The sequence below is a fragment of the Larus michahellis genome, chromosome 5 (genome assembly GCF_964199755.1).
Source record: "Larus michahellis chromosome 5, bLarMic1.1, whole genome shotgun sequence".
NCBI lineage: Eukaryota > Metazoa > Chordata > Aves > Charadriiformes > Laridae > Larus > Larus michahellis.
The window spans coordinates 32,025,278-32,043,756 of NC_133900.1; the positions used below are offsets into that span (position 1 = coordinate 32,025,278).

Consider the following 18,479-nt stretch of genomic DNA (forward strand, 5'->3'; position numbering starts at 1 on the left):
GACTCTACAAATCTTTCCCACAAGACTGTAACTTTTATTTTTCTTTCTTTAATCTGATCTCCTAATGCTGCGATATCATTAAGGATATAAATCATATGTGGGAACACAGATGCTAAATCAGTCAAAACCAAGTCACAGCAAATCTCTCCTAGTTCTACTGAAAAGCATCAAGGCAGTTAAAAAGCTAAATTAAATTCTGTACCAGGCTTCCTGGCGTCGCAGTACATCCTGTCGTTGTCACTGAGCACTCGAGTGGCCTTTTGCTGAAACACTACAAAAAAATTAAGAATATAAGGAAGTTGGTGAAAAACGGCAATAAACAACATCACACATTCTGAATCAGAGAAGGAGGCTCATGAAAGCAGGCTGGACTAAATGTCTTGTTCTAGCCTAGGAGTACTTCTCAACCCACTTGTCAGTCTAATGCTAATTACTTGAAAAATTGTTCTGTTGCACAGAATGAGAGGATTACTGATATTACAGATATCATGACAAGAAGCTTTGAAGAAAATAAAATAGACTTATCACATTAACGTATTGCTTGTTTAGAAAAAACAGCTGGATCTTGGCGTTCTTCACATGGTACAGACACCTACCGTAGCCCGTTTCTTATTTTACAGGGAAAGCTAAGGCAGAAAAAACCAATAGTACTAGGTGAGAATAATGACACGGCTTAAGAAAGGGTATGTGTGTATTTTTGTCTACTTTATTCAAGCACTAGGAACAGCAGCGCACGATCGCTTACTCCATTAGTGTAGCCCATCATCCCCATTGCTGTGAGGTGCCCAGAGTACAGCCAGCCTGGATACGCCCTGAAATGCTGCAGTCAAACGTTTGCTGGCAGCACATGTAAAAGGCAGAAGGTGGGAATTGCTCGGTTTCTGACTTAGCTACTGCCATATAGGCCTTCCTTCTTAAGTCTCAGTTCTGATTTTAGCTAAACAAACTGATAATCTATGGTAATTCCTTCCCATGAAGTGATCTTTCTGACATCACTGCAATGCAGCAAATGTGCCAGTTCAATGGAGCAAATATTTGCTTGGGGACCAAGGCCCAGTGCAACGGAGCTCTGCTCAAGCGGCAGAGCAGGCACGCTCTGCGTGGTACCTCAGCATCCCAGCTTCTCACTCCCATGACCAGGGAAACCCAGTGGACCTTGGTTTGCTCCTTGTCTGCCTGCTCAGACTGCCTTGTACGGTGCTTCCACTTCTTTCAGGGAAACTTGTAAAACAGATGATCAAGACCCCTGTGAGATCTAAACTCTGTGTACGCTTCATGCAGGGGTGAAAAAGCAGCAGCCCCTAAGGGTGTATTTTTCACAGTGCAGAATAAAGTCTTTACGCTAACTCCTGAGTAGGCTTGTATGGAAGATGATGATGAATGAAAACAGCTGGGGACTTGATGTTCCTTAAAATGTTTGCAGGCTAAACGGAGAGAGTAAAAGAACTCTACAGGCAGCACAATCTGCTGATGTTATGTCCCCAGCTTCAGCCTAACACTGACAGATTTTAACTTCTGCAATACTCTTCTCTCTAATTCTCAACAAATCCTGCTAAATATGGTTGCAGTGTTTTCTTCTATACTTGAAATAGTATTCTCTTTTTAAAGAAGAAATCAAAATAACCAGAACACAGAGGTAATGCAGGCAGCCTGAATTTTACTGCATAAGGAAGAGAAGGGATACACTCCACAATGTCCCTGATTGGAAGCACTTTCATTGATAGGATTTGAAATTTCTGCTGAGTTTTGCAGTGTTGGAGTAATCAGAAATGGAATTACTCTTCCAGTTCAAAGTAAAATTGTTAACACCACTTTACATGCCGCGTCTTGCTGAAATGATTTTAGTTGGCAGCAAGTATTCAGTGTGGGTGAGGTCAATGAAAACAAATTCCTGTTTCTGGAATGCCTGGAAATACATATACACGCACTGCTGTACAACTGCCACAGGCTTAGGGAAGACTCCAGCAATTTACTCTTTCATTCCCACTTTCTAATGACTTATGAACTGCTTGAATACAGTAGTGGAATGAAAAAAAAACAGGCAATCTTCCACAGGGATATATTCCATTATTTCTTATGGAAGATAAAGTGAATATTCCTTCAGCAATATTAATATAGCAATTTTTTAAAGGGTGAGAACGACACAGTCCTTCAACTGCGGAAGGATATATATTTTCATATTTTCAGAGCCTCTCTGCCATAGATAAGCTGATTAAAAAGTCGCGGTACTTCTATTGGCAGTACTTCTATTATGCTTTTTTACTTTGCAACCTTCAATAATATCTGTATGATCAGAAAGAGAGTCCTTTTGAATTTTTAATCACATTGTGCCTGGCTAAAGTACCACAGATGCCTGTAGGTCAAAATCTGCAAATTATATGTCGTGACCTGATGTATGCTATATAGTTTTTGTCTACAATTTATCTCCTCTTCTCTCCGTTTCTCAGAATTAAAGGAGGCTGAGAGAACTAATAAGCGATTCAACTTTATTCCCTCTCCTCTCTTCAGTTGCCACAGGACACAGATGAAGTTCTTTGCATGCCCTAAATACATTTTTATGTCTTAGGTAGTAGGATCGCTTTTTAGGAATGTAATGTAACCTCAATATTTCTCCAGGAAAGCAAACTCGGAGAGTAAGAAACTACTGCAGTATTTTGTAGTAGGACATGAAACCAGAAAACAACATTTAAAAAGCGTGACAAAACACAAATTTTGTGGCAAATATGCAAAACTCTGGGAAAATCCCTAACAGAAGGCTTGGAAAGTGAGCGGGATCCAAGGAACTCTGAATTGCCTTTTCTATCTCCATCAGACTAGCTACAGATGTTTCAGGCTGTCTGCCCATGCAGGTAAATAACACTATGACGCTTGAAATGTGGTTAATATGGTTATCACCACAAATAGAAGGGCTAGAAACATTTGAAATCTAAGTCTCTTGGGTATAATTCTGTACCAAGAAGAGCATTTTATAGTCACACACTGCGCAAGAAACTGATGAGTATAAAGGGTCTAGAAAGAGAGAATAATTTTTTTACAAGAGCTGCAGTTTGACAAAAAGAATAGGAATTTGATTTTTCAGAATTAATCAACGTTCTAACACAAAGCCATAATGCTAAGGAACTACAGATAGACTACGAAATTTCAAAAATTGCTCAGTGATTGGCCAATAAGGAGCGATAATTAGAAACACAAGCAATCAAAAGGTAGAAAGAGTTACGTTATGAGAGAGGACAACTCCTATCAGTTAAGAGGCAATGATCAACCAGGATATGGTTTCTAATTTACATTTTGCTTGACACATTTAAACTATGAAAGACGTTGCCTAATTTGTTGTATTAGCAACATTAGCTCTAAAAATCCAAGAACAGTTTGCCACTATACACTTGTCCTGGTTTCAGCTGGGATAGAGTTAATTTTCTTCCCAGTAGCTGCCCTGGTTTGGATTTAGTATGAGAATAATGTTGATAACATATTGTTTTAGTTGTTGCTAAGTGATGTTTACATTAGTCAAGGACTTTTTCAGCTTCCCATAGAAGCTGAGAGGGAGCTCAGCTGGGCCAAAGGACAAGCTGGGCAAAGGAATATTCCATACCATAGACGTCATGCTCAGTATATGGATGGGGGTTGGCTGGGGGGGCCAGAAATCCACTATCATTGCTTGGGACAGGCTGGGCAACTGATCCTCAGGTGGTGAGCAACTGCATTGCATCATTTTTTTTTGGTATATTCTTGTACCATAATTAGTATTTTCTCTTCCGTTATTGTTCTATTAAACTGCCTTTATCTCAACCCACAAATTGTTTTGTTGGTTGGGTTTTTTTCCTCCTCTTCTCCCTGCCCTACTGAAGGCGGGGGACTGGGGGGTTGGAGGATGGGCAGAGTGAGCGAACGGCTGCGTGGTCCTCGTTGCCAACTGGCGTTAAACCATGACAACACTAGCGATTCAAAGAAAGCTAGACTCACCTACCCTCTGGAAGAATACGTGAGCGAATCATACTTAATACTAACCTACTAACGCAACACTTTCAGCAGAACAGACACAAAGAAGAAAAGACACAGCAAAAAAAAATATAAAAAAAATCAATAAATATCACTAATTTGAATTCAGTTTGCTTAGGGAAATTCAAGATGCATTTATTCATCAGCTTCATTGAGCTGATGTTCCAAACAAAATTATCTATCACCATGAAGATTTTATTTAGGAAACATTCAAAATTAAAATCCAGGGGAACAAAATCTTTACAGAAACACAAGGCTAAGTGATAATGCAAATTAATTAATACACTAGGGCTGCACTTATTAACACATCTCAACTCAGTTGCAAATTACAGTGAGTTTGTAAGATTCCTCCTTGTTCTTAGTAGGTTTTTGCTTCATTCATTTTAGAATTGTCACGCAATTAACTCACGATTAACAGAAGAATGGAGGAGGAGGGGTGAATTGCTAGTTGGGATATGTTGCAGGGAGAGACTTCTATCTTTGCCTAGTCAATTTTTTTACCATTATTTAAACCTTTTAACATTTAAACTGCGTGTGCATAGCACCTAGGCAAATAAAACTTGCAAGTTCTTTTTCTGGTAGGGATTAGACTGTAAATTAGATGTAGCACAGCAAGGGATGACAAATACACAGAGAATACTAAGGAAGGAATATAGTAGAATGATGCTTATTATTCAGGAGATGAGAACTCTGCAGATGTTTGTTCACATCTTTTTAGATCTCTTTTTCCTTTTGTCTGTTTTGTTTGCTAACACACATCAGCATGAGGACGAGACAGAGGTCATCAAGGCAATGCTAACCAACAAGTTCTGTGAGAGATGATTAAGGGCCACTCCCAAAATTGATACAAAATATTTCACAGATTTAAGATTAAACCAAAAAATTCTAGTGATTCATAACATGAAATTAACTAAGGAAATGGGACACTGTAATCAGTATGGCCTATTTTATTTTTCCAAGGCAACACAGCTGAGCACAGAACAAAAGCCTCATGACTCTGGTCTAATTAGGTCCAAGCATTGCGGAGAAGGGATGGCTGGGCTGTGCTGTGCAAGGTGACGCAAGCTCAGGTCCCAGCAGCTGTCCTGTCATGGCACCGTGGGTGTCTGAATGCACTTACACTGTCAGAAGACAAGGGGGAAAAGCCTGACCAATTTTAACTGCACTGGTGTGAGAAAACCAGTGACCACATCTAAACTGGCACGGAAGTTCCCATCTGTTGCCTGACACTCAAGACACCTATGAGAACACACAGCAGTCATTTCGCCAGAATAAGGACTAGGTGATGTCAAACGCACTTGCAGAAATGTCAAACCGCCAGGCCATCCCGTTATTTGCAGTGGCCCAATGCATGCTGCCCGAGCTTTTCAGCTACAGCATCACATCCACTCACCCCAACTTACACAGGCTGTTGTCGGCCCCTGCCTTCCACAGCCACCTCATTAGTCATTCGAGATTGAAAAAACACAGTTTTCTCAGATCAAAAGTAAAATGACTTTAAATCGAATCACAGTGTAATGACAATGTGAAAACATTAATCCAAAAATAAACACATGCTCACCAGCAATTCTCTTCCCAATTTGCAGTGAGATTCTGAGCCTGTCAAATATGAGCTGAAATCTGTTAGAATCACAGCAACCTTGGTCAGGGAGGGACCTCAGGAGACTACACAGAGGTGACTCCCCTACACTGAGGCAAGATAATAGAAGTAATACCAGAACCCCTCTGTAAGAAGGGGTAAAGAGCAAGTGAGAAGAACAGGTGCTGGTGGTTAGCAGAAGATACCGTTCAGAAGGCGGTGTCCAGGTACTTCTTGGTGTACCATACCCAATGGAGAGAACTCTCCCACTGTTGCTCTTGTCAGAAATTTTACTTAGTGGACTATGGAAGTTGGAAGGGCTCTAGCGATATATGCAAGAATATTTGCTCCAGCACGTTGAACTCGAGTGTGCTGCTGCAGTCCCATTTTGGTTCAGTAGAGAAAAGCAAAAAGGGGAAGACTCTACATCTGGTTTTCCCAGAAATATTTAGAATATTTTGTTTATATTTAGAATAGTTTGGTTTGCAACCAGGCAGCATCCTATAAATATTTTCTCTCTGTGCACCTTCTTCAGTACATCTTTCAATCTACAAAAGTTAGGATAGCAAAAAATCGGACTGGATGAACCCAGTGGGTGAAGCTAGTATACCATTGCCCAACCAGCTCTGCAAAAACAGTCTAAGTGCTCTAAGACAGCTCAACAGTGGTTCCTAGTACTTTATTCATGGAGAAACACCCTGAAGTTGGGGATACATAATGAAATTCATCTGCAGTGCAGCACTTTATACTCACTGTAGGAAAGTACTAAAAATCCCTCTGTGGGACATAAATGTTTTGCATGGGCTCCGAGGCTTCACTTTGGAACCCCCTGCTTTAGAGTATTTAAATAATCTGCATAATAAGAATTGCTAAGTCAGGATGCGATCAGCATAGTTCCCAGTAATCAGCCTGGTAAGTTTCCAAGACACTAACAATTCTGTTCTGGATTTTGTTGTTTCGTTTCATTTGGGCTTATGCTGTCTATTCTATACACGAGATATTCTGCCTCCCTAAAAATATCCACTGGCTGCTACTTCTTCTGCATACCCTGTGATTTTGACAGGAAAGGAGAATGCTATTTTCTTGTGGGGTAGTAACTGGGAAACATATTTTTCCACTTCTAACTTTTAACCCTAGTGTGAAGTCCCACAGACAGCTACCTTTAAATAGTAAAATGTTTCCAGCGCCCAGATGGGAAGCACGTTCCTTCAGGGATTTGTGAGAGGTTTGCAAAGGAACAAAGGCTACAGCATACCGAGTTTTATTTATGCTGTTGTAGGACAGGTGTCCTGGCTGCAGAGAACCCCTCTCGTACTGGTGGTCTCTGATAAGACATAAATGATCAAACCAGGCCAGTAATGTAGTTCTTAAGCTCGGAGGCAGTCCTGGTAGGTCAGACTTCCGAAATGACAGGGAGGCATTACAGAAACTCATGCACCTGTCCCAAGAACACACGGGGGACTTTGGATTCCAGCTCAATTGAAGCTGGTATCAATAGGGAACATTAAAATTGCACTGTAAACTGAAAACACAACACCTTCATACATTCATTTAACAGTTGTTTTGGCAGCACACAATTGAAAAAACACTGAGATAACCTACAAAGGAATACTAAGCACTAGAGGAATGGAAAGGGAGCACACTAGGAGCGCACACCATCTGGACAACAAGCTATTTGGCACCGATTTGCAGTTCCATTGGTTGATGAGCCTTTCACATAGAAGGCAGAATTCTTGCAGTGGTCTAAATTAAAGAACAAATGTAATCTCCGTTTGTAAAAGATGCAGTCCGTTTAGCAGTGTTCAATACGGTAGTTTGCACATTCATTAAAATTTGAAAATAGAATAAACAAAACTGAGTAAAAGCGATTAGAACACTTATATTTTAAAGCTTTCAACTCACTCATGTTTCCCAGAATTAATTTGTCAGCAAATTCAGCTCAGATGCCCAAACTGTAAATTGTGGTAGTTTGGTTATGATAACTTGCATCACCAAGTGACTACTGCCTAGGTTTCGAAGTGTAGATCCTGCTCTGAAAGAGATTCTCAAAACGGGCGTGTGAAGTTCCATGTTTGTTGTCTATAGATCAGCAGTTCCACTATCCCGTCCTGCAGAGCACCAAGTGGTAATCTACACTGTGCAGGCTTTCTGCTGAGTGCAAACTGCAGCTTCCATGTATTTGAGAGCTACTTAATACAAAGAGGGCTATTTGCTTGCTTTCTTTGTTGCTATTCTCACGGAAATGCCACCACTTTTGCTTAAAGGAGAAGATACTCTTTTGTAACTTCATGGATTTCAATGTGTGGTGAAAGCCCTCATGGGAATTCAGCCACTCAATTTGTCCTGATGGATACAAAACACACATTAAAAAGGAGGCACCAGAATGCAACCCAAGAGGCAAAAGGCATTTCTGCTACACAATGCTTACACTTATTATTTTTTTTGCCAATAAATGAGCCCATGTCTGTGGGTACATAAAGGGCAAAAAGAAATCCACGTCTTGCATCTCTGCCTGGCACTATTCCAACAGCCCCTGCAATCCTTGCAGCATGAAGCTTGTTCTTTCCATGAACTCCCCAAGTACATGGGGATCCCCGTGTGGGAGACTGTGCAGCCTTAACCCAGCCCTTCTCTGTGCACCGTACTCCATTCTCCAATGCCATTTTTTCCCCTGGGACTGGTGCCTTACCCAACACCAGAGGAAAACGGTTCTGAAGACCAATGAGAAATGTGCAGTGAAGACAACCCGTTTCTTACAGGAATATTATTTAATTCGTTTTAGAAGTTAAAGGGTATTTAGCGAACGGAGAGAGAACACAGAGGAGGGAAGAATGCCTCCATAAGTAACTAAAAGTTGGTCTGCGGAACAGGACTTCTCTCTCCAACAAAGCCCCAGTAGCCCCAGACAAATCATTTATGACAGCAGCTGGGCTCGTGACTCCCCGACATTAGGGTGCTGACTAGACACACCAACAATTTAATTTGAAGTTCTGAGCGCTCGTAGTGGCCGCTGAAATCAACGGGATCTCTGCTTTGAATGAGTAAAGTATTACGTAATGCTGTTAATCTCAAGAATGGCATCTTAGTTACTTCATACTGAGCATCCAAAAACTCAGTGGATACAGGATAAAGCAAAGGGTTTATCACCGGAGGGTCTGAAACAACACACTGGACCTAAGGCAGGCACGAGTTATATTTCAAACAAAAATGGGAATGAAAAACACTGAAGAGTTTTGCATCCTATGCTCACCCACTTTAAACACTAGATGAAACAAAATACCTGTGCTAAATAGCAGCACAGGGCTATATACTTTAGGACTGTACTGAAATGTTTGTGGCAGAGAGAAAGAAGTAAACCAGCAAAACTACCTCAATTCTAACTTCTGGATTATTTGACTTTGCAACTTCTACAATGCTCTTTTTAACATAATATACGAAAACAAAACCTGAAACTATCATCAGTTTATTTGAGAGATGAAAAATGTGTATATGCACTAGCCAGAGTAATTTTATTTTACACTGATTAGATGAAACTATAAAGCAATGGCTGCAAACACATGCAGGTTTTACTGATGGACTGGAATGAAAATTTCTGGTTCTTACAGCCGAAACAATCTTTTTTTCCTATTTTAAGCAGTTTTAATATAATAAACTGGAGACTGGGATATTGCTGGACTGGATGAAGAATTTTTTAACCACTGTGGAGCAGGACAAAAATCGCCAATCCAAGTAGCAAGAAAAATCTTTCAGCTGAAGATATATCACTTCTGTCTAAAATTTCACTCTCTCTCTCAGAAATCCCTGCACAAAACAGGAGAGTGACAAACCCCAGATTTGGAACTAGCAGGACGGCCAGGCGAAACAGAGGCCCGAGGGGTCAACTGAAGCGTTCTTGAAGCACTTCCACTTTTCTCATTAATTATATAAGTAAGTGAACTTGAGCCAGAGGCCGATTCCACAGAACACAGGAAATTAATTTGTCTACCACTGCCTGCTTATAAAAGCAAAACTAAAAACCTTGGGGGTGCGTCTGTCTGTCTATCTATCTAGTGTAAAAGAACCACAGTCCCATCAAATCAGTTCCTCTGACAGTCTCTTCCGTGCTGAGCAGTTAGGGTAGACAAAGCAGAAACACTCTAGTGCAATAAAAGACAGCGAAAGCGATCTCCCAAATAATGCATCTTCACAGTAAGGGTTTTCAAGTCACTGGCCTGTCTACGATGATGGAGTACCAAGATTTGAGACACTGCCCTAGCAATCTCAGCAAAAGCAGCCATTTCAGGACTTCTGTAGTTGTAACAGGCCCCTATACACGTCCGTTCTTGGATTACACTCGAACTACTGCAATGATTCATCCTTATACCTCCTGAACATGCTGAAGAAAGAGCAACTAAATGATGAACGCATTAGCCCACGCATTCTGGCCCTCACCTGGAGTTACACAGCCTGGAGGAAGAGAGCTAGCTAGGAAGAATAAAATAAATCACTGACTGAAATAGGCATGAAAAAGGACGTGTTCCTCTGTATTCGGTAGGATGATCTGGGCAGTATTAATCATGTTTTGGTGCCAAACATGCGCCGGATGGAGTAAGCAATTTGCTGGTGTCCTTTCCTAGCCTGGCTTCCTACCATTTATTCTCATGCATATTCTTATACATGGGCAGTTTTTTGTAGAGGAGGCTGGAAATGCAGGCGGTATGGATTTTGAGGCTTACACAGATATCTCTGCAGTGGGTTCACAGAAATTCCTTTTGTTGTTTTGAAATTTGACTTCAGTCTGAATTGGACTACAAGATACCTGAAATCTCTTCCAGTCTCACATTTCCATGAGTAAGCTCAAAAAAGTCTCCCGCTTTTCACAGAAATGGTAAAAGGACATAACCCTTCCTCAGGTGGCCATTTCTAGCATCTTGCATTGGAGAAAGAATATTTGAAAGAGGAGTTCTCACACAGGCATTTCTCCCTGCTGTTCTGACCAGAAAAAGTAAAATATGGCTAAAATCTCTTTCTTAGAATTAAGTAAATACATTTTGGTAAAGGAATTGAAAGGAAAGGTGATTCCAATAGCACATTCTGTATAACACTGTTAAAACAGACACACTCACAGCTAGCCCAGTGATTCCTCATTTTCCATCATATTGTCATAATTTTTGTAAAATTAAACCAAAAAAGTGATGCTGAGATGCAAATTGAAAATTAACATTAGTCAGAGATGTTCTCAGCTCATTTGAAAGGCGAGAATAAGTTGACTGAATCAACCAATTTGTTGGTTTGAAAGTATGAACAAGGATCTTTTTAAAAAAATACTATTCATCAAATAGAAGAGACATGTCTATGTTCTACCAGCAAATATTTACAAAGCAGGAGCACTAACCTTGCACTATATAGGGAGTGTTCTCCTCTCTGACCAGCGAACATACGGGACGAGGGGCAGGGGCTGGCGGCCTGTTCATGATAAAAGACCTGCGTTCTTTCCTTTTCTCCTCCTCAGCCAGTATGAAATCGTACACAGATTCATCCAGTTTCGCAAAAGTATACGGGTGTTCCTCCTCACTGTCCCCCTCGCATGTATCTTTGTCTTCTCTGTAGTACGCTGTTATGAGTCCATCACCACGTTCTCTTTCACTTCTGTCCTCCACAAAATTCCACTCTGAAAAGCAAGGAATTGTGTTCCATATATAGGGTAAAGGAAGGGGATTAGGACTTAAAGCTTTAGAATTTCCCAAAGTAACTCAGAAACCTAATTTCACTTCTAAACAAAATCGCTTGGATTTTCAGAGGCTTCTGATCATCTAAGTCAGTACAGAGGACGTCCCAAAGGAACAATCCCAACTTCAGGGCCTCCTCTTGATTTCACATCAGATTATCAAAAATAGATGCTTAGCTATTAGCCCCAAAATAAAGGAGCTTATTTAAAAGAAATACTGAGTGCTCCAGTTGCTCCTACAGGAGTCACACAAATACGTTCTTTAATGGTGAAGCCAAGTAAGTGCTATCTGTGGCCCCTGGCATTCGGGAAAGTCAGGCTATTTGTTAGCTGTTCCATCAATGACTTAAAAATTGAAACTTATTTTAGAAAATGTTGGGGTTTGTTTTTCCTACCTCTTCAGTGTCCCACTTGGTTTTGTGGGCTTTACTAAGATGTACTGAAGGACAAGGCGAAAAAAAAAGCCCCTTACAGTGGAGGCTGTATTTCATATATATTCATAGTACAATTACTCAGTGTAATTACAATTACTCAGTGTAATTACAATTACATAGTACATATATTTCATAGTACAATTACTCAGAACTTGCTTTCCTTTAGCTTTTACATTCTACAGCATTAAAAGGAATCAATGAATTTCCCGATATCTGTCTTTAAAAAACACACAAACTACTAAGAGTTGGAAGTTGCTACTGAGGCTAGTGTTCCCATAAACGTTTACAACTTCCTTGTGCTGATTACCCATCTTTCCTGCAAAACCAGGAATTTTCCTGCCTGGAATTCTTGTACTGAGTCATGTTTTCCTCGTGTTGTAATCTACTGCCTGTACATGTGTATCTGCTAAACTAGGCTGTGTTTTCAATACTTCAGCTGCTATTTAAAGAACTGTTTTATCTGCTTATGGGTTCAGAGGAGCTAAACACCCTAAGTGGGATACATTTATAAATGGGATGCGTAATTTATAGATGGGATGTATTATTAATATGTGCTATGAACATGTATTCTGGATAAGATATAAAAATGTTTTAAAGCAACAAGTGGGATTAATACACCTGCTGTATTTAAGATGAAAACTATTTTGTTTCCATATCGCTATAAAAGTTCTGTTTCTTTCTCTGTAGGATATTCTTTCTTTTAACTCCCACAGGGGGCACTCTCATGCCACTGCCAAAACAAAGACGCCAAGAAGAGGTGACTTGCCTTTTAGGTATTCCACAGCAACGCCTAAAGCAAGTGGCTGACCGAAAATATTCGTTAGAGCTCCTCCTTGAAAGCAAGCATCATCCCCATTTAGAGGAATTCTGATACCCCTCGACCCATTCCCCAACGATGAAAGCAAGGCTAACGCTTCAGGAAAATTCACAGCATGCTTTATAGGAACTATTCACACAGGTTTTTAGATGAACTCTGCCTTACCAGCACAGGAGTCAGCACAGGACAGACACCACACAGCCGAGAAACTTTCTCTGCTGGTACCCACATACTGACAACCAGCACTTGGCAGAGAGGGGCTTACTTGATGGTATAGCCACATGAGAACTATTCCAAGATGAGCATTTAGATCAAACCTACACTAACAAATCCTGTATGCCAAACCTGACCCTTCTTTTATGCACACGTATAGTTGCGGTTCAGTATTTCAGGGGAAGCAAAATGCATCTTTATCATTAATTTTATTCTGCCCCGCTTTCTCTTAGAATCCACCTATGACTTTCTGCATACAGCCAGCTGCTTCTTTCACAGCAGAAACCAGGATGAAAACCTACCTGTAGCAGGCTATAAGGCTAGAAAGCTATTTCTATCTACTTCCGTGAACTTCAAAGTGCCTGGTGATGGTAATTTAAGACTCTAATAGGTTATGCCACGTTTAAAAACAGAGTTAGCAGTAATAAGCAGTGGAGAAACTGAGAAGCAGTTTATGTGCACACTTATCAGTAGTGTCCATGATAAATAAGAATTTGTTTTTTCTCTATGTGACTATTTAAGACTGGTATTTAAGCTTGAATTTTTTTGCATACTTATTTTTCCCAATGAGAAAAAATGATAATCATCCCCTCTGAAATACAGGCAAATAGTCTTTTGGGCTTCTCATCAGTTGAATCAAACTGCAACACTAAATTTTAGATTTTTACTCTGGGGCAGAAGTATTAAAAAAAAAAAAAGGCAAAGCATTTCATTACACAGTTTCTCCCTCTCTTTTCAAACTGCAAAACAATATTTTTTTTTTATTTCTAACCACAATATTGGCTAAAATGTAATAAAATACTATGTTACTTCTCTCCACACAGTCACTTTCTATTAATTCTACCTGTGAAATTCCAAGCTGCACTAAATCAAGATAGTATTTAATATTTTTAAATGTTAAATTCTTAAATCAACTTGACGAAAACACAAGCTTAATCTTTTGTTTCAAGCCTCTCTTGTAAATCAAATGCATCATGTATTTGGCAGCTCTCTAAGATGGGCAGTGTGAGGAAAACCTGAAACCTAAAGCCCGCAGCCCATACTCCAGTATTAGCTGACAATACCTGGTCATAGAATCATAGAATCGTCTAGGTTGGAAGGGACCTTTAAGATCATCAAGTCCAACCATTAACCTAACACTGACAACATCATCACTGAACCATGTCATTAAGCACCACATCTACCCGTCTTTTAAATACCTCCAGGGATGGTCATGAATATCTTGATGTCGCAAAGTTCATATGCACATGCTTGCTTTGCAGAATTAGGGCAAGACTGCCTAGCTACTGCTGTTGGAAGAAGTGAGCACACATGATCTCTACAGCAGCACCTAGCCTGCACTTGCATATGTTTCTATCTGGGGGTATTTTCCTCCCAAGACTGTACCTTGTGATAAATTGTGTAGATTGTCCTGTCTGAGGATGCCAGGCAGATTTCGAGGGGGAGGAGGAGGTGGCCTCTTACAGAAAAAGCAGCCTCTTCTGTTCTCTTCGAGATCATCAGGTATGCTGGCATACAAATTGTCGGGACTGTTGTGGAAGCTGTATGAATCTTCCTCTTCTTGATCTTCATGTTCTGTCTCCTCTCTGCTGTCTTCCACATCATCGTTCTTTTCCTCTTCCACCTCAGCTTCTTGTTGGCATCTTGATCCAATTCTGTATTGATCTCCTGGGTTCTGCTTGGCTTTTGATGCTAAAGAATGCATTATTTTATTTAAAATTTGCCATCTGGAAACATTTCCTGTTTCAAGGATTCCCACAGAAGCAAGACAATGGCTAATAAAACTTTTATGAACTGATACAGTAGGAAAGCTGTCAAATACATACCGTCAGTGAACAGCTTTTTAAATATTTACCAAATCAACAGTGGAAGTTTTTATTGTATCTTGCTGCTCTGATACACACCATCTTTGTGCACGCAATGTTAAACTTTTCTAGAGTTGCTGTCAGAATGAAATCACACACACTTACCTTGCTTCCATAATTGGTATTACGTGACTTTCAATGCAGCACAGCGCAACACTTAGTAAAATAAAGCCGTTGCTCACACAGTTGTGTAACTTGTTTTTGTACAATGGGGTTTGGGTGCTTATTTAAATCTCTCTAAAATGAAATAAACATTGCCCTTGGGAGACGTAGCTGTACTCCTGTAGAAATGGAGCTCTTCTGCCTTTAGTGGCCTGCAGACCACAGAACAAGAATATAGTGGAGGGATGTGAAAGCGTACATTTTAATCACCATGTACAGCATCAAGTTTGGGTAGTCAACCTCAGGAACATAAGAGTAAACTAGACAAGTCCGTCAGCAGACTTACAGTCAATGCATAGCAGGTCATACTGAGCCCTTGAGGTCGGCTTCCATTCTGAGTTATCCTTTGGTGATGCCTTTCTTTCACCACTGATTCAAATGGGAGGTTAGGGCATTTATCTGGCTAACATGGCCAGCTGTTACAATCACGGTTCTTCCATGTGTCCACCCTAAGGTGTTCCCATATACAGCGTGACAGAGACAGTGAAAATGTGTCAGGGCTAACCAGGTTTCTAGTTCACATTTTCAGAGTGTCTGTCATCTACCTAGGTGTGCTAGGGCAACTGGTTTAAACCTAGCAAACAAGAAACAACCTTTCCATACAGAATATGAGACAGTTCAAAAGATAAAACTGTCAACAAACAGATAAGATAGAAACAGGATAAAGTTTAGCTTTATCGATCCATGATACTGTAAAACTTATGCAAAATATATGCCATCAGTAAATGCAAAAAGCAACCTCATTTGCAGTTTTCAAGGGGAATGCAGATGACCGCATAGATTATGAACAAGCTTGTCATCAATCTGTGCTTAGATTTATGAACATCAAGCTGCAAAATGTCTACTATCTGTGCCTCCACACAGCAGTTGGCCGCACCTGTGGCAGTGCCTCCCCTTATATAAAGGCTGTTCTCTGAGAACTTGGAGAATTCAGATGTTTTCTAGGTTCAGAGCAGAGATCACGAATTTCCAGAAATTACCAGGAGGGGTCGTTGTACTGAGGCCTGTCTTACTGAGTGATGACTTTGTTATCACAACTGAATCCCTCACCCGCCTTACCCCTTTCTCCTAGGACACCTGCCCTCCCTGGAAATTGCGGTAACATGTGGAAATGAAAGTATTAAAATAATTTGCCCCCTCTGGTTGTCCATAATACTACTCACTCAATACAGCACATGCTTTGTTACCAACAAAGTTGTCTAACAACATGACTTACTCACGGCTGGTTGAGTTTCTGAGCCTAACATAAGCACGTAAGTGTCATCGTCTTCTGCTTCCTCACAATAGGTGAAATTATCTGCTGTATTAACCTAGAAAGAAAAATAAAGGAGAACATTTGTTTTGGTGACATCATCTCCTACCTTCACACACTGCTATCGATATAATATTCAACATCCTACTAAGGGGAAAGCGGAGACAGAAACATCATGCGTTTGCAACTACGTAGTGGTATACGTACTATGGGCAAAAGGAATGCGTATATCTGGGTACACATAAAGGACACAAGGTTCTGCCACGAAGCGATATCCGAGTTTGCATAGCAAGGACTGAAGCTAATTGATCTTTCCTTAGCACTGTGCTGGGCTGTCCAGACAGCTCCCAACTCTGCTCCCAGCTGTGAAGCACTCACAGGTAATGAGGAAGATCAGTAACAGAAAATCAGAAAGTCTATAGGGACATTACTGAATAGCTCGCGGGTGCACAGAGTGCAAGAAAACTTTGGAGAGCTCATTACAAACAGTTTGCATACCCTCGTGGTTGGTACCAAAAACCACACATGCACTGAAAAACAAGAAATGGGACTGCAAAGCATTTTAGCAGTTCTACCTCAGTGCCCAAAAAAGTGGCAAAGCCTTGTTTCTTGTTCCTCTAGAAACCTGTTATGTTCACCCAGAGCTATTCAAAATTAGCCTCAGAAGAGTCAGAACAATCAGTTCCCTAAAACGTTATCAACGTATTTCTTCAAGCAGAAGAGATGCAAACTTCTGCTCATCCACAGCCGCTAACAGCAAACTCGTAACACAACTACAGACAGTTCTGTTGTCTTAAAATATAGAACACACACTTGTTAACTGCTGATTTTCAGAAACAACGGGAATTTCAAAAGGTGACAGTTTTTTTCAAGGAACCCAACAGGACCTCGATTCCCATGTAAGTATAACATGAAACTATCCTGCACAGGCACAACACAGCCCTCAATAATCATTCAGGAATTTTGAATCACAAAATGTTAACTCTGGGTGTTTGACTACACCAACCCCAAAGCAGGTATGGAAACAGCGTGGTCCATATATCATCCAGTCTGCAAGATTAATCACAAGCAGATCAGGGGACAGTGAAGTCAAGAGGAAGAACTGATGAGTGGTTATACCCTTCTGCATGGTGCAGAAACTGATTCCCATGAGCCCATGCCAGACTCTCAAGAAGTTTGTTCCTAGTATCCTGCTGCCTCCTAGCATCCACAGCCACTGTCTCAGGGACAGAGTCCTCAGGCCTTAAATTAATATCACTGTGTGAAAGGAGAAAAAATTTAGAGAAATAGGTTTTTTTTTCTGGGGAACTGAGAAGGCCTTCTTCCCTCCTGCTCTTGTACACAGTCATCTCATGAATGCCAGTCTTAAGACAGTGCAGCCATCAGGCTGTGCATCAGGTGCCTCCCTGGCCCACTTTGCTTTGCTGCTTTAAGGATACACCTGGATGTCCACAAAGGAGATCAAGAGATGATGGACAACGAGAAGGTCAATACCTCAACGAGGTACTCAATAACTTTTTTTCCTCAGTCTTCACTGGCAACCTCTTTTCCCACACCTCTTGAGTGGATGGACCATAAGGCAGGGACTGGGGGAGCAAAGTCCCTCCCACCATATGAGAAGATCAGCTGCTTGACCACCTGAGAAACCTGGACATACAGAAACCTATGGGACTTCATGAGATGCTGAGGGAATTGGCTGATGCAGAGAGAGTTTCCAAGCCATTCTCCATGATATTTGAAAAGTCACGGCAGTCAGGTGAAGTCCCTGGTGACTGGAAAAGGGGAAAGACTGCACCCATTTTTAAAAAGGGTAGAAAGGATGACCCTGGGAACTTCTGACCTGTCAGCCTCACCTCTGTGCCTGGGAAGCTCATGAAACAGATCCTCCCAGAAGCTATGCTAAGGCACACGGAGGACAGGGAGGTGATTCAAGACTGCCAGCATGGCTTCACCAAGGGCAAGTCCAGTAATTAAAGGGGGCCTACAGGAAAGATGAGGACAAGCTTTTTAGCAGGGCCTGTAGCAATAGGACAAGGGGTAATAGTTTTAAACTGAAAGAGGGTAGATTTAGACTAGATATAAGGAAGAGTGCTTATGCACACAAACCTGAATTTTAAAGTCTTTTGAGTCTGTCTGTCTGAAAATGGCGCTTTGATTTACACTGAGATTTCTTATGGATGTCAAGCCTCCTTCCAAAGGAAGAACTAGATTTATTGGAAACCAGTATTACCAAAAAAGGTATAAAAAAGTTGTTGTCAGCACAGAACTGCTCACAACAGACTACTGAAAAGGAGTTTGAAGGTTTGAAACTCTAGTTTGCGAGTTAGCAGTAAGATTTCCTTACCTCAAGATGCAACAGGAATGTTGGAATGAATTGAAAGTCCTCTGAGAGACTGATGACGTTTCAAGTTCTAAGATTAAATGCCACCTCTTAACATCAAAAGGTAGATA

General features: G+C 40.8%; 1 protein-coding gene across 1 annotated transcript in view; it reads right to left on the reverse strand.

Annotated features, from left to right (window-relative positions):
• The window catches only part of BANK1 (B cell scaffold protein with ankyrin repeats 1), a 160,724-nt gene that overhangs the window by 12,998 nt on the left and 129,247 nt on the right, over window positions 1-18,479 (reverse strand). Inside the window, exons 9-12 of the mRNA XM_074589473.1 lie at window positions 15,993-16,086; window positions 14,136-14,441; window positions 10,953-11,228; window positions 203-271 (exon numbers count right to left, since the gene is read on the reverse strand). Of these exons, the coding sequence (XP_074445574.1) occupies window positions 203-271; window positions 10,953-11,228; window positions 14,136-14,441; window positions 15,993-16,086 (745 nt within the window). The remainder of the gene's footprint in view (window positions 1-202; window positions 272-10,952; window positions 11,229-14,135; window positions 14,442-15,992; window positions 16,087-18,479) is intronic.